Raw genomic sequence first — 23,166 nt, 5'->3', positions numbered from 1 at the left:
CTCTATAACTCCCTTGGTCCTCAACACACAGTGAAACCTATTTTGTTCACTTGAGCACAGACACGCTCTCAGTTTAACATCTCATGTGAAAAAATACAATTGCCAATACTGCAGCACTCTCTCAGTGTTGCACTGAAGCAGTCTAGATCAGGGTTTCAGTCTCCTGGAATGTGAATCAGATAGTCAGTTCGCATCCATGTGAAACTGGGCCACGGCTGACGATAATGGGAATTAGAAATTACTATTCACACTGGTATTAATCACACCATTTATACAAAGACTGCAACAGGGAAAAAGGTTTAAAAAAAACGTGCAGGAAGATCTCCTGTGCTGCTGGTCGCCGGGAGGGGGCTTGAGCTCAAGTGTGCAATGCACCCCAAGGAAGTGTGTGCACATACTACACGGGTCAAACAAACAAAAACCCATTTGATAAAATGTTGACACCTTTTTCATTTCTAAGTACCTCCAGCATTTCCTACTTTTACTTTAAGCATTTCTGTAGTTCCACATAGTTCAACTGAAGCTCACATATTGTGAGGGGGATCCAATGTATCAGACAGGCAGAAAATCTGTGGCAGGAACTTACTTGGCTGCTCGGTCTGCGTTTTGGCGATAGACTTCCAACAGCTGGTCCCAAGCCTCACACTCTGCATTCAATCTACAACAGGGAGAAAAAAAAAATCAGTTAGCAAATCTCATTTAATAACATTTTTCCAAACATCACACAATATCAGTGAGCCACAATTTTTTTTTAATCACTAATATTTAGCATTAGAATTATGGAAAAATAGATTGCTGTTATGTCCACTCCTGCTCATGACTGGAACTAGGGATCAGTGTCAGAATTGAGACAAAACATTTTTTCCACTCAAAAAGACTATCCAAGCCACCAACTGACAATCCAGTGGGACTCTAATTCTACTGTCACTCTGGAGGAGTGATAGATGGTGCCTCCTGTATTGCTGGGAGGAGGAGGGTGAGGGGGTGGGGAGAAGGGTGAAGGAATGGTAAACAAGTAGCTGGTAAGAGAGATAGAATAGTATTTTAATACAAATACCAATATTTCTTGAACAGAGAAACTCCCAGTTTTGACAAAAGCCTCAATTAAAAATATAACCTAATGTTGTACGAAGTTGCTGTCTTTGAACATCGGGACTAACTATAATCCAAGGCCAACAATACTATCGATAGAACAGCAATGGTACTGTTGACCCGAAGTTTAACTAACAGCCAGTCCTGAGTCTGCTTAAAATTGTTATTTAAGGAATAAAGATTGGCCAGGACTTCAGGTAAAACTCTCCTGTGATCCTTTGAAAAGTACCAAGGCATCTTTTTGGACCACCTGAGAGAATAGAGAAATCTTGTTTAACATGAAGTCTACAACAGCCTTGACAATGCAGCACGGTTTCGACAGCTTAGATATTCTTTTCCCCATGGAGACTTGAACCAACAACCTATTGATTTAGACATCAGCACCTTGGAAATTGAAGAGCAGACATTTTTGGTGCACTAAAATGGATGCTGTATACAGCACTAATATCCTGTTTTTCACACAATCAGCCAAAAAAATTTTCAAGGAATGCACTCATATTTGGCGCCCGAACTGATTTTGCCATGTGATCTCATCAGTTTTATAAGGTTTACCACCCAATTTAGTGCACTGGCACACACATACCAGTCCCAAAGAGAATCAGCCTTAAAGGCAGAGTCCCTCAGAAAATATAGATAGCAGCAACATATGTAATAGCACAAGACAGCTGTTTGATTCACCATATGCAACTTAAGTGCTCACTGTACCTTTGGGTACAAGGAAGGAGAATCTGGACTGCAGGGCCCAGAAGACCCAGCAACGAGATTATCAGGACATGACCAGGAGAGCTTGGGAGGTAGTTTCAGGGGTGCATCTGGTCACAGCAGCAATCCCCATGTCAAGCAGCCATGTCACAAATAGTTTCATGAGCAGATGTCAAAGTGAGATACACATGTGCACATACAAACAAAATGGGACTCCATCACACCACATAACTTATTTCCTCTTCTAGGCCTTCTCTTACTCTATGGTTCACATTCCAGAACCACAATCCTCATGTACAGCTCAAGCAGAAACGTACATAATTCCATTCCTATCCCTCATCTTCTCCACTGACAATGTTGCCAGGAATAGGAAAAGCAGGGCAGCATTCATCGATTGGGAGTTAGCCTCACTGAGACAGTGGAGCAGGCCAGAGAGCTAGGATCCAAGTTACCCCCCCCAAAAAAAGTTTGAGAACTTTTCAGGAATTTAAGAGCATATCAAGAGTTGAATGCCATCAACATTACTGCAATTCAATGTGTCTGAAAGAGGATGCATTCTAGTAATTCAGTCACTAAAATATGTAAAGTACTGCAGACTGATTGGGCTGCAGGTTGGATCACTGATTTGCATAGTTAGGGGAATAGACACTGCCCTCTGCTGCAAGGACAAAGACAGGCTGTGTTGCCTGTGTGGTGCTAGGGTCTTGTATGTTTCAACAAGATCACTCCTCATTCTTCTAAAGTTCAAAGAATACAAATCTAATTTTGTTTTAGCCATTCGTGATAGGATAACCCTATCATCCCAAGAATTATCCGAGTGAATCTCTTCTAGATGGTCTCAGATCTAGTAAATCTATTCTTAAATAAAGGGGCCAAACTGTACACAGTACACCCTATACAATTGTAACAAAACATCTCTATTTTTAAACTAGAACCCCCGAGCAATAAAAGCCAACATGCCATTTACCTTAGTTACTTGCTACCTCTGCCGATTAACTTTTTTTGCTTCATAAACAAGAACAGCTAGTTCCCCCTGTACTCCACTTATTTGCAGTCTCTCTCCTTTGCCATTTGATCCCTCCTACCAAAGAGCATCACCTTACATTTCCCTTTACATTTGACCATTAGCCAAATTTCCACCAACTCATATAGCCTTTGTACAGTACAAAATAATCAGAGCACACCCTCACACCCATTTTTGTGTCATCAGCAAACTTGGATACCTTACACTCAGCCCCCTCCTCCAAGTCATTAATACAGATAATAAACAATTGTGGGCCTAAAAATAACCCCCGTGACATTTCACTAATTACATCTTTCCCATCTGAAAAAGACTCATTCATTTTTCTTACATAAAATGATGTTGGTTTGATTACATTAAGCATCTCCAAATTATTAGCCATTTCTTCCTTAATTATAGACTCTAGAATCTTGTAACAGATGTTAAGCTAACTGATCTATAGCTTCCAACCTTTTACCTCCCTCTGTTCTTGAGCAAGAGCATCACATTTATGGTTTTCTAATTCACTGGTACCTTCCAGAAACACAGTTAGTTTTGAAAAATTTCAGCCAATGGCTCTACCATCTTTGTAGCCACTTCCTTCAAATCCCTTGGATATATACCATCAGGTCCTGGAGACTCGTCTGATTTAGTCCTATTAGATTTTCCAATATTTTGTCCCTTAAGAGATAGGAATTGTTACAAGTTCATCCCTCCTAATTGAAACCAACTCATTTGTTATCCTTGAGATATTTCAGTGTCCTCCACTCTGAGAACTGATGCAAAGCACTGGTTTAAATTACCTGCCATTTCCTTGTTTCCTATTAATTCCCCTGTTTTACTCTTCAGAGGCCCACACTTAACTTAGCTACCCTCTTCCATTTTAACTATAGAAGCTTTCGCTGTTTTGATAGCGCTTGCCAGTTTACTCTCAATTTTCTACCTCTTTATTAGCTTTTAAGTCCTCCACTGCCATTTCATGAAAAATCCTCAGTCCTCTCAGATTGTCACTAGCTCTTGCCACTTTGTATGCTTCATTTTTTGATTTAATATTTTCCTCCAGCTCCTTCGTTAATCTCACATGGTTCACCCTTACATTGGGATAGATTTCTGTTGAGCACTGAAATAGCTGTTTAAATATCTGCCAGTGCTGACTGGCTGACCTCTCTTTTGCCTGCATTCACATTCCACTTGAGACAACTTTCTCCATGCCTTTGTAATTACCCTCAAGGGGCACTATTGTGAACCAGAGGTGCACACCCTCAAACTGTATCCGGAATCCTTCCATGTTGTGATCACTACTCCCAAGAGGATCCTTGACGACAAGTCTCTTATTCATCTTCTCATTATACATGACTAAATCTAAAATAGTCTGCTCCCAATTCGGTAATATATTACTTCAAGAAACAAACCCTATGCATTACACAAATTCCTCTTTCAAGGTACCCTTGCCTATTTGATTAATTCAATCAATATGCAGATTAAAACCACCCCTGATAATTTCAGTTCCATTCTTATGTGCCTTTGATATTTCTCTATTTATGCTTTGTCCTATCGAGAGGCAACACTGTAGGGGCAGGTAGACCATTTCCACTCATTTTATTTTTCTCCCGTTATTCCTCATTTTCAACTGAACTGATTCTACATCATGATCCTCTGCACTTATATCACTACTATCACACTGATACCTTCCTTGACTAACAACGCTACCCCAACTCATTTCTTAGTTTGTCTGTTCTTTTGGAACATCATACAACTCGGAATACCCTGAGCATCCTGCAAACCCATATCTGTGTAATAGCTGTTAAGTCAACCTCATTTACTTTTACTGTCAAATTATCTACCTTGATACAAATGGTGTGCGCACTATCAGCCAAAGAAAACAACCAAATCTTGCTCACCTTCATCAAATCTCCCTTCAACCTCCTTTATAGGGCAAGAGATTAGGGACAAACAAGGAGAAACTTGACCACTGATAGTGAACCTGTGGAATTCACCACCAGAAAGCTGTTGAGAACAGGACACTGAATATCTTGGAGAGAGACACAGGCCATCCTCAGGTTACGGCTGAGTTCTATTTTAACAGATGTCCACAAGTTGGAAAATACGTCCATGTGTGCACAAAATAATCTCCACGGTATTGAGGTAGATAAAACTGGTTGTAGAGATGCTGCTGAGGTAGATGCAAATGACTCAGATTTCCTTTCAAACTTTTTAAAAATCATATCAAGTGAAGAACGAACTGTTGCTCTTTTCTTCTAAACATATTTGTAGCATTGAATACTCTCATCGACACCCCTACAAGCCTTGGTGTATCTTGCCAGGTTAGGATCTTACTCTTCTAGCATCGGCAATACTCCAGGGGCACGTTCGAGAACCAATAAAATCTTGAATGGTGAATTCTTGGAAGCATAGTATCTCTCCACTTCAGGATCAAAACTGTTCATAAACCTTTTCAAAAAGGGCCAATGTCACCCAAGCCATTTTGATGGACGTTCAGATGACCAGAAGAGATGTCTTCCAAAGATAAATGAGCAAAGGCCTATAGTTTGCAATCTCCCACAGCATTTCCACCAAGCAACAGGGTCAGTCTCTCTTTTGCTGGTTTAGGTCCTTTTCTTCTCTTGCAATATAAGTATGTTCAGGTATGTTTCCAATATAATCCAGTCTCTTCCACACTGAACACTTGTTCAGCACAATAACCCACTCCGCTAACTATCTGAGGCAAAGCATCAGGATATGCATATGCTGCAGTATGGCCAATACTTGTAGCTTCCCCTTGCACTTTAGTGTATGCAAATTAACCCATGCTTTAAATCTGTTAAACTACCCTCTACTTGCAACAAAGTCTTCACTTCCTTACCATGCTTTTTCTTCAGATCTTAGAACAGGCTCTTTTTTCCTTGAATAATCATTAGGTTAACGAGTATTTTGATCTTCAAGCCAAATCACCAACAATTTTTTTTCATCTCAATTATTCAAATCACTTTGCTGCTTTGCAATGATGGTAGCTTGCACTGGGGCAGATGCTTTAATGTGCTCAAGAATGTGCGTCTTTTGCTTTACGATGGTGTCAACTGTTGAACAGCTGAAACCCAACGTTTGCTAATTTTCAAAGGCATTTCTCCCTTTTCAGATTACACTTCCATTGTGCCACTTTTCCTTTTCTTAGATGCACTGCCATCACATGCATCTTCTTTTGCTTTAAGGGAGGCACAGTAATTATACAGTACAGCATTGTTTGTAGAGAATCACAAGCACTCAACCACTAGCGCTCCTGCAGGAGGCTCGAGTTGTGTTGCTAACAAGTGCTCTTGTTCACCCAGTGCACGAAGGAAACTAGTTCAGTCATTCGTAGGAAGGAATGTGTACATACATTGCACGTTTGAATTTATGGGAGCTCAGTCATGCGTACGAGAGTCCACAAGTTGGGCTTTTGTAACCGGGAATGGCCTGTGGTTAACTTTCTAGATGTAGGAGGATTCAACGAATATGGAAAGAGCAGAGGAATATGGTATTGATCTGTCACAATTGAACTGAATGAGAATGCGGGAGGCATGATTAGTAGGTTTGGGGATGACACCAATTTGTTTGGACAGTGAAGAAGGTCGTCTGAGGTTACAACAGGATCTGGATCAACTGGGAAAGTGGGCAAATGAATGGCAGATGGAGATTAACTGTTTAAGTGCAAAGTGATGCATTTTGGGAAGTTAAACCAGGGTAGAACTTGCACAGTGAGTGGCAGGGCCCTGGAGAGTGTTGCAGAACAGAGAGAACTAGGGGTACAAGTACATAGTTCCCTGAAAGTGGCACCACAGGTGGATAGGGTGAAGGTGGCATATGGCATGTTTGCCTTCATGGGATGGGGCACCAAGTACAAGAAATGGGACGTCCTGTTAAAACTGCACAAAACGCTGGAATATTTTGTGCAGTTCTGGCCACCATACTATAAGGCTAGAGATGTGGCCGCAACTGGAGGGCTTGAGTTACAAGGAGAGAGTGAACAGGCTGGGACTGTTTTCCCTGGAGCAAAGGGGGCTGAGGGGTGACATCATGGGCAAGGTACGGTCACAGTCTTTATTCCCAGAATAGGGAAGTCTAGAACTAGAGGGCACAGGTTTAAGGTGAGAGGGGAAAGATTTAAAGGGGTCAGAGGGGGTAAAGTTCTTTTTTAAAAAAAACACAGAGGGTGGTGGGTATATGGAATAAGCTGCCGGAGGAAGTGGTAGAGGCAGGTACAATTACAAGATATTTAAACAGGTTCATGGATAGGAAATGTTTAGAGGGATATGGACCAAATACAGGGAAATGGGGTTGACGTGGTCAGGTTGGGCCGCAGGGCCCGTTTCCCTGCTGAATTGCTACGACTCGATGAATGCCAGAACAAGCTTGAAGGGCCGAATGCCCGACTCTTGCTCTTGCTCCAATTTTCAATTTTTTTGCCAGGTGCAACGAGATCCCAACATCAGCCACAACTTCTCCTCCCCACCCCTTCTTGCCTTCCGTAGGGACCACTCCCTCCGTGTCTCTCTGGTCCATTCATCCCTCCCACCCATCCACCCCTGCAGGAGCTGCAACACTAGTTCTCACATCTGCTCCCCCACCACCATCCAGGGACCCAAACAGCCCTTCAAGCTGAGGCAAAGATTCACATGCACCTCCTCCAACCTTGTCTATTGAATTCAGTGATACTGTTGCGATCTCCTCTATATTGGCGGGACCAAGCGCAGACTGGGCAACCGTTTCGCAGAGCACCTACGCTGTCTGCAATGGCTATCCCGAGCTCCCAGTTGCATGCCATTTTAATTTCCCTTTCCACACTGACATCTATCCTCAGCTTTCTCCACTGCCAGGGCCAAGCCCAGGCCCAATGCAAACTAGAGTAACGACACCACATATTCCACCTGGGTAGTCTACAACCCAATGGCACGAACGTGGTTTTCCAATTTTAGGTTAACCATCTCCTCTGGTACTCCACCCCCCCTCCCCCAACTCCTCCTGATCCTCCTCCAGTCCTCCCGTTTTAGTCTCTTTTCCCACCCACAGCCCCCCATCTTTGGCCCCTTCCCCCTCCTGGTTCCATTCACCCACTACACACACAGTTCACCCACAGGCTTCCCCCCACCTTCCCTAGCTGGTTCTGGTTTCAATCGTCCTTCACCTCTCCCCTGATGGTCCCCATTAACACCTCTTTTACTGATCAGATTCCAGGCCTTTGCGTTCCTGCTTATCTCTTTTCAGCAGCTGTCTCCACCTTCACCCTCCCCAACCCCCACCTCTCATCTGCCTCTCCTTTTGTCTGTCTCTATCCATCATCCAGCTGCCTCCGTTTCCCAACTCCACCCCTACCTGGCTCCACTTACCTGCCATTCTTCACCCCTCAGTCCACCGGTTCCCCTCTTCTTTATACTGACCATCTCCCATCTCCACTTAGTCCTGATGCAGGGACCTGAAACATCAACAATTCTTCCCCCCACCCCAACAGATGCTGCTCCACCCACTGAGTTCCTCCAGCAGATTGTTTGTTGCTCCAGATCCTAGCATCTGCAGTCTCTGGTGTATACTATTTTCTATGTTTGTGCCAGGAAAAACAACCCAACTTTGAACCCAATCCTGTAGCTAAATTCCCTCTCCTCTGGAACCATTTGAATGTATTTCCCTCTGCATCCTCAGGGGCCTTTACACCCTTCCCAAAAGGTGTTGACTAGAATAATGAGAGTTTTCTTTTAAAGAGAAGCAAAAATAACACACGCTCGCAGCATGAAGTGGTTGGTTATGGAAAAATATAATTGTGTTACTAATGGAGTCTTCAAACTCCTGGGATTCATTGTCAATTCAAAGGCAAAGGTTCACATGCCTACCTGGATATGTCATTCTTCAGCTGCTTCATCAACATTTCTGTTTCTGGTGTAGGAGGAACACTGAAAGATAGAAACATCAAGGGTACAAATATTGGCCCATGAGCAGACTACTGACATATGCACTGAACCCTGCCAGCAATGGAGATGATACACTACTTCAGGAACACTTCTGAACTCTGGCTGTGACAGACAGTGAACAAATAGAACATACACAGTAAAACAGTGCTATGGCAACAGTTGTACAGCATTTACAGAACTTGGACTTTGGTGAAAATTCAAGTGAAAATAATTGGCCTTCTCCATGTATTTACTAAAGGGAGGATATGAGAGCATTCAGCTGTATTTGTGAGAGGGTGCAACCATAAGTGTACCAGTGTACAGTGTGATCCTAACTATGGAAAATGTTGGAAAGCAGCTTTGGCAGTCAATAAGCCAATTCTACATCTGCTGGTTAGCAAACACTGGCTGTGACTGGCTGATAATCTAAACCAGGGACAGCATAAAAGCAAAAGAGAAGGCATATAATATGGCAGAGATTAGTGGGAAGCCAGAGGATTGGGAAACTTTTAAAAACCAACAGAGAACAACTAAAAAAAACAATGGGGGTGGGGTGGGAAGAAGGGTAAACTTGCCAATAATATAAAAGAAAATTGAAAAAAAAAGTCTTTTTAAAAAATAGAACATAGAACAGTATAGAACTGGACAGGCCATTCGGCCCATAATGTTATGCCTATCCTGATGCCAATTTATACTAAATATCTTCTATCATCCATAACCCTCCATTTTCTTCATATTCATGTGTCTATCCAAAAGCCTCAAACTCCACCAAACTGCCTGCTTCCACTACTACCCCTGGTGACCCATTCCAGGCACCTATCACCCTCTGCATAAAAAAAATTTGCAAATGCCTGACATCTCCTTTAACCCCCCCCCCCCAACTTAAAAGCATATCCTCTGATGTTTTACATGTCTACCCTAGTGAAAAGATTCAAACCTATCTATGCTCCTCATAATTTCATAGAACATTGAACAGTACAGCACAATTTCAAAAATCTCTAATCAGCCACTGATGCTCTTAGGGAGAACAACCCAAGTTTGTCCAACCTTTCCTTATAGCTCATACTCTCTAATCCCAGGCAGCATCCTGGTAAACCTCTTCTGCACCCTCTCCAGTCTCCACATCCTTCTTATAATGGGGCAACCAGAACTGCACACAATATTTCCAAGTGCGGTCTGACTAAAGTTTTATGTAGCTGCAGCATGACTTCCTTACTCTTATGCTCAACACCCCTACCAATGAAGGCAGGCATGACACATGCCTTTTTTACCACCTTATCCAGTTGTGTAACCACTTTCAATAAACTCTGGACCTGGACCCCAAGATCCCTCTGTACTTCAATGCTATTAAGGGGCCTACCATGAAATATATACTTTCCCCTTTACTTTTGGCTTCCCAAAGTGCAACACCCCACATTTGCCCCAATTAAACTCCACCTGCCACTTCCCTTACTCATATCTGTAACTAATCTAGATCCCAGTGATTGTCCTTTACTCTGTCCAAAACTCCACCAATCTTCGTGTCATCCACAAACCTGCTAATCCACTCGTCTACATTTTCATCCAAATCATTGATATACATCACAAACAGAGGTCGCAGCACCGATCCTTGCGGAACACCACTGGTCACGGTCCTCCATCTAGAATAACAGCCCTCCACCCCTACTCTGTCTTCTATGGGCAAGCCAATTCAGAATCCAAACTTGCAATTCATCCTGGATCCCATGCACCTTTATCTTCTGAATCAACCTACCACAAGCGACGTAGGCACATGCCTTACTAGATACATTTTAGATACATAAAAGGTAAGAGAGGGACAATAGTGGACATTGGACCACTGGAAAGCAATGCTGGAGAAGTAGAAATGGAGAACAAAGAGATGGCGGTGGAAATGAATAGCTACTTTGCATTAGTCACAGTGGAAGACATGAGTAACATGCAGAAAATTCAAAAGTCAGGGGGCAGAAGTGAGCGTAGTGGCCATCACTAAGCAGTTGCTAGGGAAGCTGAAAGGCCTGAAGGTGGATAAATCACCTGGACCAAATGGACTACATCCCAGATTTCTGAAACAGGTAGCTGAAGAGATTGTGGAGGCATTGGTAATGATCTTTCAAGGGTCACTGGAATCAGGGAGGGTCCTAGAGGACATAACACCACTATTTGAGGGAGGCAAAAGACTGGAAATTCTAGGCCAGTTAGCCTGATCTCAGTGGTTGGTAAGATTTTAAGAGTCCATTATTAAGGATGAAATTTTGGAATACTTGGAAGTACATGATAAAATAGGGCAAAGTCAGCACTAAGGGAAGAATTTGCCTGACAAATCTGTAGGAATGCTTTGAGATAACAAGCAGGTAAGACAAAGGAGAGTCATTGGCTGGTTGGCAGGAAGCAAAGGGTGGAAATAAAAGGATCTCGTTCTGGTTGGTTACCGGTTACTAGTGGTGTGCCGCAGGGGTCGGTGTTGGGGCCGCTCCTTTTTACCTTGTACATCAATGATTTGGATGATGGAATAAATGGTTGTGTGGCTAAGTTTGCGGATGACACCAAGATAAGTGGAGGAGTAGGGAGCATAGAGGAAATAGAAAGGATGCAGAGGGACCTGGACAGTTTAGGAGAATGGGCAAGGAAATGGCAGATGAGATTCAATGTTGAGAAATGTGCAGTTGTACACTTTGGAAGCAGAAATAAGCGGGTAGATTATTATCTAGAAGGAGAGAAGATTGACAGTACGGTAGTACAAAGGGACTTGGGGGTACTCGTACAAGATACCTTAAAAGTTAACCACCAGGTTGGATCGGTGGTTAAGAAAGCGAATGCTATGTTGGCATTCATCTCGAGAGGTATAGTGTATAAAAGTAAGGAAGTGTTGATGAGGCTCTACGGGGCACTAGTGAGGCCTCATTTGGAATACTGTGCGCAGTTTTGGGCCCCACATCTTAGGAAGGATGTGCTGACGTTGGAGAGGGTTCAGAGGAGATTTACGAGAATGATTCCGGGAATGAAAGGGCTTAAGTATGATGAGCGTTTGTTGGCTCTTGGACTGTACTCACTGGAGTACAGAAGGATGAGAGGGGACCTCGTAGCGACATTTAAAATGTTGACAGGTAAGGATAGAGTAGATGTGGCTAGGCTGTTTCCCTTGGTGGGCGAGTCCAGGACCAGAGGGCACAATCTTAGAATTAGAGGGTACAGTTTCAAGACAGAGATGAGGAGAAATTTCTTTACCCAGAGGGTGGTGAAATTGTGGAACTCCTTGCCACGCACAACAGTGGAGGCCAGATCAGTGGAGGTGTTCAAGGAAGAGATAGACAGATATCTAAATAGTCAGGGTATCAAGGGATATGGGGATAAGGCTAGAAAATGGGATTAGAATAGTTTTTTTTTCCCCCACCCCATTTCTTTTTCCCTTTTCCTTGGAGCAGACTCGATGGGCCGAATGGCCTGCTTCTGCTCCCTTGTCTTGTGATCTTGTGATTTACTTGGAATTTCAGAAGGCCTTTGACAAGGTGCCACACACAAGGCTACGAAACAAGACAAGAGCCCATACTGGTAGAAGCAAAGTACTAACATGGATAGAAGATTGGCGGACTGGAGAAGGCAGAGAGTGGGAATAAAGAGGTCCTTTTCAGGATGGTTGTTAGTGACTAGTGGAGTTCCGCAGGGGTCAGTGTTGGGACCACAACTTTCCATTTCATATGTTAATGATCTGAATGAAGGAACTGATGGCATTGTGGCCAAGTTTGCAGATGATACCAAGGTAGGTGGAGGGACAGCTTGTATTGCGGAGGCAGGCAATCTGCAGAAAGACTTGGAAAGATTAGGAGAGTTGGCGAAGAAGAGGCAAATGGAATACAGTGTAGAGAAGTGTGGGGTTATGCACTTTGGTAGGAAGAATAAAGGTGTAGACTATTTTCTAAATAGGGAGAGAATTCAGAAATTGGAAGTGCACTGGGACGTCCTAGTTCAGGATTCCCTCATTGTTAACTTACAGGTTTAGTTGGTAGTAAGGAAGGCAAATGCAATGTTAGCATTCATTTTGAGAGAACTAAATGTACTGCTGAGGCTTTACAAGGCATTGGTCAGACCACATTGGGAATATTGAGAGCAATTTTGAACCCTGTATCTTAGAAAGGATGTGCTGGCCATGGAGGGGGCCTAGAGGAAGTTCAGAAGAATGATCCCAGGAATGAAAGGCGTAACATACAAGGAACGTTTGATGGCCCTGGGCCTGTGCGCAATGGAGATCAGAAGGAAGGATGAGGAGGGATCTCATTGAAACCTGCCCAAAACTGAAAGGCCTGGATAGAGTGGACGTGGAGAGTCTAGGATCCGAGGGCACAGCTTCAGAATAAAGGTACGTTCCTTTAGAAACGAAATGAGGAGGAATCTCTTTAGCCAGGGGGCTGTGAATCCGTGGAATTCATTGCTACAGAGGGCTGTGGCAGCCAAGTTACTGGATGTATTTAAGGCAGAGATTGATAGGTTCTTGATTGGTAAAGGGGTTAAGGGTTATGGGGAGAAGGCAGGAGAATGGGGTTGAGAAAAGAAATCAGCCATGATTGAATGGCGGAGCAGACATGATGAGCCGAATAGCCTAATTCTGCTCCTATATCTTTTGGTCTTCAGCAGGGAACATAAATAGCAAATGTTAGCCACTCTGCCCCTCTTCTATTCACCAAGATCACAGCTGACCTTTTGCCTCAGCACCCTGTCCTGCATTAGGCACATATCCTTCAATAATATCCAAAAATCTTTTGACCTCCATCTTGATTATATTCCAAAAACCTCCACAGCCATCCTAGGTAGAAAATTATGAATACTTGTATTCTGTGGATGAACCCTTCTTTGACATCTCAGTCCTGAATAACAGACGCTTCATTTTGAGACAGTGACCCCTATTCCAGCCATCTCAGTTAGGGGAAACATCACCCTTGCACTTACCCTGTCAATTCCTTTTAGAATTTTGCATGTTTCAATATAACCTACAGCCTAGCATCTAGGCCCAGTCTGCTTAACCTCTTCTCATAGGACAATACCTGACCATCCCAAGAATTCAGCTGATGAACCTTCATCGCACTCCCTCTGACACAAGTACATCTTTCCTTAGGTTGTGCCAGAGTACACTGTCCACAATGCCACCAATCTTTGTGTCATCTGCAATCCTACTAATCCACCATCCACATTTTCATCCAAGTCATATCACAAACAGTACAGGGCCCGGTATGGATCCCTACATACCACCACTGTTCACAGACCTCCAGTCAGAACAAAAACCATCAACCACTATGCTCCTTCCATGGCAAGCCAATTCTTAATCCAAACAGCCAAGCTGTAGTGAATCCTATGCATCTTGATCTTTTAGTCGCGTTTACAATGAGGGACCTCGCTGAATGCCTTACTAAAAATCCACGTAGACAACATCCACTACTCTAGCATTAATCACCTACATCACCTCCTTGAAAAACTCAATCGTTAGTAAGATATGACCTGCCCTGCACAAAGTCATGCTGACTGTCCCTAATTAGGCCATGGTTTTCCAAATGCTCATGGACACCACCCCTAAGAATCCTCTCCAGTAGCTTCCCTACCACTGACGTGAGACTCACCAGTCCACAATTTCCAGGATTATCCCTATTTCCCTCCTTGAACAAAGGAACAACACTAGCTACTCACCAGTCCTCCACCATCTCTAGGCACAAGTGAGGTCAAGTTAAACCAGGGCAGGACATTATAGCGAATGGCAGGGCCTGGGGGACTGTTGTACCTCTAGGTCTCTCTATTCGACAAGTACATATTCCCCGAAAAGAGTGACGCAGGTGGACAATATGGTGAAGGCGGCTTATGGTACACGTGCCTTTGTTGTACAGAGTACAGAGTGCAAGAGTTGGGACGTCATGTTACAGCTGTATATGACACTAGTGAGACTGCATCTGGAAGACTGCATGCAATTCCAGTTGCCATACTATAGGAAGGATATGATTAAGCTAAGAGGTGGCAGAAAAGATTCACTGGGACTGGAGAGAGGGCTTACAAGGAGAGACTAGATAGGTTGGCACTGTTTTCCTTAGAGCAGAGGTGGCTAAGGGGTGACCTTATAAAGATTTATAACATTATGAGATAGGATAGATAGAGTCCCAGGGCAGGGGAGTCTAGAACTAGGGGGCTCAGGTTTAAGGTGAGAAGGGAAAGATACAAATTGGACCAAAGAGGCAGGTTTTTCCCCCACACAGAGGCGAATGGGCATATGGAACAAACTGCCAGGGAAAGTGGTAGAGGCAGGTACAATCACGACATTTAAAAGACCTTTGGACAAGTTCATGGATAGCAAAGGTTTTAGAGGGATATGGGATATTAAGAGACTGTTGGATAGGTACATGGAGCTGAGAAAAATAGAGGGCTATGGGTAAGCCTAGTAATTTCTTAGGTAGGGACATGTTCGGCACAGCTTTGTGGGCCAAAGGGCCTGAATTGTGCTGTAGGTTTTCTGTGTTTCTAAATGCAGGTAAACGGAACTAGCTCAGGAAGACACCTTTGTCGGGATGGACAAGTTGAGCCAAGTAACTCTTTGACACCCATCCCTCTGAATATCAACCACTTAAAAAGTTTTTAGAAATGTTTTCTGCCAAGCTGAATGACTTCATACTTTTGACATCACATTTCATTTCCCAAGTCTTTGCATCATTCAAATGTGAATTTATTAAAAGGCATGGGAGAATGTTCTATGCTTGTACATACTTAAAGTTGCATCAGAAACTGCAGGATTGATCAATATGGGCTCTTCAATGAAACTTAGTGTTTGCATTTACCACTCCACGGGTACTTACTCTTCTGGTTCTTCAGTGCACTTCCTCAGTGTCCCATCCAGTTTCATTGCCTCTACGATTCGTTTAACATCATTGGAAATAGCGGAGGCTGTGGATAGAACCAAAAAAAAACTGTCAGACAAAATTTGCTTCATTTCATAGTCATCCTTGGACTGACTGATCACGGGAAAGACAGCACAAAGCCACAGTGGTGCACCTGAGAGACGCACAGCTCCCTGGCACTTGCCAGAGGGAAACTGATTAAAAGACTTGAATGAAAGGATCAAAAGATAACATCCAAGTTTGTTGATGGCATGGAATAAACTAGAGTAGTGATGAGAATATAATGAAGCTCCAAAAGGGATGTAGATAAGCTAATGAGTGGGCAACAACATGACAGGTGGAGTACCAAGTGGGAGTTAAAAAAAATAAATCAGATTATCCACTTCAGTACAAGAAAAAGAAACACTAAATATTTTAAAAAATGATGAATATTTAGGAAACATCATTGGTCAAAGGGACCTGGACACCTTTGTACCCAGTTGACTGAAAGCCCAGAAGGTGAATGATGCAATGCCTTTATTGCAACAGAATGAGAGGACAAGGGCAAGGATGCTAACTCCAGTTATACACAGTCTTAATGGTACCACATCCAGAGCACTGTGTACAATTTTGGTCTCCAATACTAAGGGAGAATATACTGGCAAGAGGGAATGCACTAAAGATTTGCCAGCAAGAGCAGGCTTGACAGATGAGGCAAGGTTGAATAGGCTAAGCCTCTATTCTCCAGAGGTTAGAAGAATAAGGTAACCTAATTGAAGCATACAATTTTCAGTCCTAAACTGGGGATCATAACTTAAAAAATGTGATCTCAAGCAAAGTAACTGACTAAGAGTAGCAAAAGTATTAATTTAAGATGTAACCCCCTTTCCTGTAGGTGAGAGTTTTTTTAAAATCTTCTCTTGGGGATTATGATGGAAACAAAAACTTCAGGTCAAGATTAAATCTTTATATATTCAATTATATTTGAATCCTAGTTACATGAATACACACAATTAACTTTAGCATCGGCCTCATTCACGCCAGTGCATATAGTATTCTCAGTTCCAGGACACCGCAGCATCATTTCATTCTACACAGCTCTTTTTACTTTTAAAATTCACAGTCTGTCTGACAGCATAACAAATTTTTGAATTTCTAATCTTGTGTAGAAACAAGATAAAACCCTGATTACTCACGTTTGAAGCAGAGTTTTACATTGAGTAGGATGCTAACCAGCACATTGATAAAACTGCTAATTTTGCAGGCTGCTAAACTTTGCTATATAAATTTAGGCTACAACTTAAATATATATGGCATCTTTAATGTTATAAAACAACACAGTAGCCACAAAAGGCCAGGTGGATAAAAGCTCAGAAAGGAGCTAGGGTTTCCAAAGGACATCTTAAAGAGGGAGAGAGAACATTAAGGACAGGAAGTCCAGAGCATAAGTCAATCGAAAATATTTCAGCCAATGAAGGAATGGTTAAGGTGAGGGATGCAAGCTGGACAGCTGCACTACCTTGCAGTGTTGTGCAGCTAGTAGAAACAGAGACAGTGGGGCTAAATCCATGGAAATATCTGAAATCATACATTACACCAACCCACTCCGTGAGGGAAGCCCAGGGAACACCGCAGGACTTCAAGTAAAACGAATTAGATGCAATACAAGTACAGCAGAGCAGCACAAACATATGCAGAGTCAGTAAAAGAAGATTTTAAGGATCTTATTTTGTGCTTCTAAAGACAATGCTAGAAGCACGAGGCATCAAGCAAAAATTAGCAACGTTCCCTTATTGTAGCAATGGGGGCAGTACAAAGGAGATTCATCAGGTTAATTCTTGGGAGGAGAGGGCTGTCTTATCAAGAAAGGCTAGAAGGTTTGGATCTGTGCTCCTGAAAGTGAAGAATGAGGGATGACAGGATCCCAAGTGGACTTATCAAGGTAGATGTTGAGATGTTTACACTAGTGAGGAAGTCATGAACACAGGGATATGGCTACAAAATAAGGGGCTAGTAATTAAAACTGAGGTACACAGAAATTTGTTCTCTCGGGGCTACTGAATCTATGGAATTCTCTGCCCTAGAGGGTGGTGGAGGCCAGATCTTTTAGATACATCAAAGGTGGAGATAGATAAATATTTGAAAGATTGAGGAAGTGGCACAGAAAAGGAGACGAGACCAGCATAGACCAGCCATCATACATTGGATGATGAGGCATGCTTGAGGGGCCTGGTGGCCTATTCCTGCTCCAATTTTCTTGTGTTCTTATACACATGTCCCCAATCAAAATCCAAAAGTTCAGTAAACAGAATGGAAGTATGAACTTTATTAATGGGAATAGAAGTACTGAAACGGTATACTTTCAACCCATCACATGCCTTCCAAAGCCACCCATGGGCATTCAACATAACTGAAGGATAAGAAAAAAAAATTAAGACTCACCATCTGTTTGAAAGGCATGAAGACCAAAACCTTCTTGTGGACCCAAGGTGTGCTGTAATTTCTGTAGCGTATACTGTGAAAGAAACATCAACAGCTTTACATCTACTCATCTACAATGTTAAAAGCGAAATGGTCATCCAAATATAAATTAACACTAAAGATTTAAGGCCTTTTAAGCTGATGCATGATGGCTCAAAATTACAGATATATTCATTATTACTGGTGAAACTGATCTTTGTTACCACATCATTAACCTTTAGATCACAATTTTGGCGTGACAGAGGCTCGTGTCATACCAATGAACCTGACTGCAGTGCTGCTTGGAGTTGAGCACTACAGATTGGGTCACCTGTGGTGGTGAAGTGCCAGACAAACAGCAATCAAATGAAGAGGGTTCTCTCCTCGAAGGTTAGAGGATGAAATTCTGATTGGCAAGGGTGTAAATTGTTATTGGATTCAGATTAGTCTTCCACGATCGTACAGTTGCCATTCCCCAATGGTTTCCCTATACAAAGGCATATGCCGGTTTCTACCATATATTCACAACCAAAAACTAAAATTTACACATATCATCCTCAATCTCTCCCTGCCCAACTAAGCAGTTAAGTAAACTGACCAGTCACTTTCAGGAAGAGCAATAGGAAGAGCGTCACCACACTATTAAATTCAATACAAATCAACTTTAGATGAAAAAAATCTACATTATACTAAAATCAGTTTACTATGAACACAGCGTGAAAATTTCACATCTCTCCCATTATTTTTTTTATTGAAATACCAGTTACTGCACCACAAGAACTCTCTCTTAATAAACATAACTCTCCAAAGTTCCATACCTCAAGACACACACGAAATAGCTCTGCGAGTCTTTCATCGCCAGGTAAATCCAAGCTGATATCTTCACAGATCTCTGAAGAAATTGATAAAGTTGAAAAGCTACAGTTTAAATGCATATTTTACCTGTTTCAAGGTTAAATGTAAGAATATTTACACTCCTAATAAAACATTTGAAAAAAAATGTGATTTTTTTCTTAAGAAATGTATTTAAGAACCAAATTTTGATGCTCATCACCAAGAGATTTTAATCTCATTTCTTTATGCACCAACAGCCAAAGTAGTGCTTTTGAAGTACAGCCAACTCTTGAAAACATGGAAAAGCTCATACCCAAACCCAATACTCACATCCAAAATAGGACCCACAAACACCTGCAAGACAATTGTTCAGTTTTAGTGATTTGTTTGTTGTTGTGAGAAAGGTTCTTTTGGTGTCTTAAAGATAAAGGTCTGGACACACAGTCTTTGTAATTTAAAAATGGTTTATTAACAAAGACAAACACGGGGACAGAATGAATGGGAACAGATGCACACTCACACACTCTCAAGCAGGAGATCGCGAATGTGGAGGGAAATCGCAACAGGGAGTGAGGTACACACACACACACACACACAATAACTGGGTACACAAATGATCAAGGAATAAACAATACAATGTTTGGAAACCCTGATTCTGTACAAACGTTGGCTCTTTGGTCTTGGGAGTCCTTAACTAACTGCCCTGAAGTAGTGAACATCCTCGGAGACAGAGAGAGAAAAAACCAAACATGGAGCACTTTTATACTGCAGGGGGACTGGGTGGTCCAGCAAGGGCAAAGGTGTTTTAAACGGGCCAATGGTAGGTGTGCCCAGGACAAAGGTGCTCGTACAGACCAATCCGAGTGGTCCAGCAAGGACAAAGGTGTTTACCTAGTGGGGTGGAGCCAAACCTTGATTGACAGTGATGTCGTTTTCGGCCATGTGCTCAATGGTGTCATCCCAGCCAGAGGGGTCAGTGTTGTCACGGTCACATGACAGCCATGACCTTTTACACTACACTTGTGGAATAAGTATTGTGATCACTGTAAGAGATGATCGCACATATAGTCAGATAATCGCTGATCTGCATCTTAATCCTTTCCTATCAATGTTGATTCTATACCTTCTGATATCCTTGTCCAACAAAAAAATATGAATATCAGTTTCAAATTTTTCAAGTGATCTCATAGGTTCCTCATCTTTTAAGTGAAAGAGTTCCTGATTTCCATGACAATGTGTTAGTAAGTGTTTTCTGACCATCAACACTCATGACTCAGTTCTAACTTTTATGTTATGAGCTGTTGTTCACAACTGACCCACTCCCAAGTATGGTAGCACAAGTAGTTATGTTACTGGACTAGTAGCCAGCAATCTCTATCACTGATCTAGAGACAGGACCTTGTACCACACCGTCAGTTGGGGAAGTTAAAACTCAAGTAATTAAATAAATCCAGAACTTAAGAAAAAAAGCAGCCTCCGTAATGGATAACCACAAAACTATTACATCATAAAAATCCCATCAGATTCGATTAAGGGATGAAATTTCACTGTTAGGCTTACCCAGTCTGGTCCACGTGTGACTTCAGTCCCAACTAAGTGGTTGACTCTTAACCACCACAAATACAAGAACAACAAGGGATGGACAATAAATGCCAACATTTACAAGATGTGAGTAGAATTATCCATCAATAGATTAAAAAGAAGTTTCTCTACTTATTTCATCAAACCCTGACCAGTTCAATTACATCTTCTATATCCCAGGAAATACAAGACTAGTTTCACAACTTGCCCTACTCTTCCCAAACTGGCCAGAATTAATACCAAAACCCCAAAAGCCACTAACTAGAGCTTTGTGCAGCTAAAACAATTCTGCTTCATATTCCAGCCCTATATTCACTTCCTTAATAACAGATTTGTATCTCCCATTTTTCTTCAATAATACGATGCTGGTATCTTTCCAGTCCGAGGGGATAACTCCCAAATTAGGAGTTTTGGAAGATTGTCATTGGTTCATCCAGTATCTTTTATTTCTCTGATAAATATCACTACCACTTCATTTCCAATGACAGTGTCATCTGTGTCTATCATTATGGGGCTCACAATGCTCTTGAGCATTTGCCTGCTCTTAATATACATGTTAAAAACCTTTAGTGGTGATTCTTGCTATCCTTCAAGATTTTGCTCATTTCTTTTTGTCACATTCTGTGTCCATACAGCACAGAAAGGCCCCTTTCTGCCCACCTTGTCCACGCCTACTGTAATGCCAATCTACACTAATCCCATTTGCCCACATTAGGCCCATATCCCTTTTATACTTTTCCTATCCAAGTATCCATCCAAACACCTTTGCAATCGTTGTCTGCCTCCATCACCTTCTCCAACAGCTATCCTCTCTATCTCCTATCAGATTCTTCCTTCTTCAGCACTTTGCCTCTTCCACCTATCACCTCCCAGCTTCTTACATGATTCCCTTTCACCACCCCCACCTACCTACCTTTCCCCTCCCACCTGCCAGCTCGTGCTCCTCCTCCTACCATTTTATTCTGGCTTCTACCCTCTTCCTTTCCAGTCCTGAAGAAGGGTCTTGGCCTGAAATGTCAACTATTCATTTCCCTCCATAGATGCTGCCTGACCTGCTGAGTTCCTCCAGCATTTTGTGTTTGTTGGTCCAGATTTCCAGCATCTCTCCATGCGAGCTTATTCTTGATACTTGCCACCCTGGGTGAAAGGCATATTCCTCAGATATTCCCTCTCAGTTATGCCCTCTATTGCTACAATTAAGCTTCCCCAGATAACAAGATTTTTATTGTTTTCTGCTTTAATATGCATTCTTTATATTGTCTTACAATAGAGGCAATGGCCAAATCATCGACTCTATGCTGGCTCTCAAAGCATTCCCATTAGTCTCATTCCCCAGCTAGATATTCTCTTGCATACCCATCAACTTCATTCCCCCCCACCGCAATTCTCCTACCACCTACTTACATCAGGGGTAATTTACTGTAGCCAATTAACCTAACAACCTGCACATTGCTAGGATGTGAAAATGCCAGGAAGTCACAGGGAAAAGTGCCAACTTCACATTGGCAGCAAAGGGTTTTAAGTGTAAAGGCACAAGGAAATCAGCTAGTGCCAATCTGGAGAAACATAGGGGTCAAGGTGGCAAACAAAATGGATTAAGATAATCATTAACCCACTGTTCTACAAATCAGGTATTTTTTTTTAAAAAAAACAAATTTACTTTTTTGATGGCAACCTAGAATAGCTTTTTTTTAGAAACACTGACAAATAAGCTGCACAAAGACCTGATATACCAGCGCTAACCAGTACAAGTTGCACATGGGCCTAGTTTACACAGTGCAGTTGGCCCAGAACAGCCCAAGTTTACAGAGAGCACTTCCAATGAACAGATGGCTCCTTTACTTACAAAGCTCTTAAAGTAATTTCAAGAAGAGAGCTTTGAAACCTCTTCTGTTCCTAAACCAACACAGCAGGCTTCGCAGTTCCAGCTAGCTACACAGTTCTGACTGCCAAGTGAGGGTTGAGCACTGTTCAACACCCAGAAGAGGGAAAGGTTCCAATGAACTTCTAAATTGGTATCAATTTCCTACAACTTAGATTTGTGCAAAATTAGGCTACATGCAGCCCACCTTTAAAACAAATGCTGAAGATTGCCCACTAAAAAGTTAAATTTGTTAAGCCAGAAAAATGTCATGTTCTATGCTTAAATAACAAGCATCACAGATGTTTAACTGTGGGACAGCACTACATTTCAACCCAACCAATGTGTATTCATGTTCTTTTCCAGTCAGATAAAATAGCTAATAATCAGAAGATTAGAATATACAGGCCAGAAACAACCATTTCAACCCACATGGATGACCCCGGAATTCCGATACAGGCAACAGCTCTCAATTGCTGTGCTTGACAAATGCCCACTCCCTCTTAAATTACAGGTGTGGCCAGCCTCGATGATGACCATGGCCAACTGCATGGTGGCGCAACAGTAAGCACTGCTTCCTCTCAGCTTCAGCGACCCAAATTATTCCTGTTATTGGGTGCTGTGTGGAATCTGCATATCTTCCCTATGACTGCACCAGCTTCACCCCATATACCAAAGATCAGCTGGTTAGTAGATTAATTGGCTGCTGCAATTGGTCCTTAATATAGGTGGATGGGAGTCGATGATGAGACACAAAAAAAACAGGATTAGTATTAAGGGGTGCTTGATGGTTGGCACAGTCATGGTGGGCCAAGGGATTTGTTTCTGTGCTGTACGAATTAATGGCAGTGAAACTCCAAATATCTGAATGTT

General features: G+C 42.3%; 1 protein-coding gene across 1 annotated transcript in view; it reads right to left on the bottom strand.

The window, feature by feature from the left end:
• The window catches only part of LOC127584998 (kinetochore-associated protein DSN1 homolog), a 45,562-nt gene that overhangs the window by 7,058 nt on the left and 15,338 nt on the right, over positions 1 to 23,166 (bottom strand). The window contains exons 5-9 of the mRNA XM_052042100.1: positions 18,836 to 18,909; positions 18,000 to 18,072; positions 15,537 to 15,624; positions 8,656 to 8,715; positions 587 to 658 (exon numbers count right to left, since the gene is read on the bottom strand). Of these exons, the coding sequence (XP_051898060.1) occupies positions 587 to 658; positions 8,656 to 8,715; positions 15,537 to 15,624; positions 18,000 to 18,072; positions 18,836 to 18,909 (367 nt within the window). The remainder of the gene's footprint in view (positions 1 to 586; positions 659 to 8,655; positions 8,716 to 15,536; positions 15,625 to 17,999; positions 18,073 to 18,835; positions 18,910 to 23,166) is intronic.

This window comes from Pristis pectinata, chromosome 31 (assembly GCF_009764475.1).
Source record: "Pristis pectinata isolate sPriPec2 chromosome 31, sPriPec2.1.pri, whole genome shotgun sequence".
Classification (NCBI taxonomy): Eukaryota; Metazoa; Chordata; class Chondrichthyes; order Rhinopristiformes; family Pristidae; genus Pristis; species Pristis pectinata.
The sequence above is the reverse complement of the archived record's forward strand: the minus strand, read 5'-3'. Positions and strand labels throughout refer to the sequence as shown.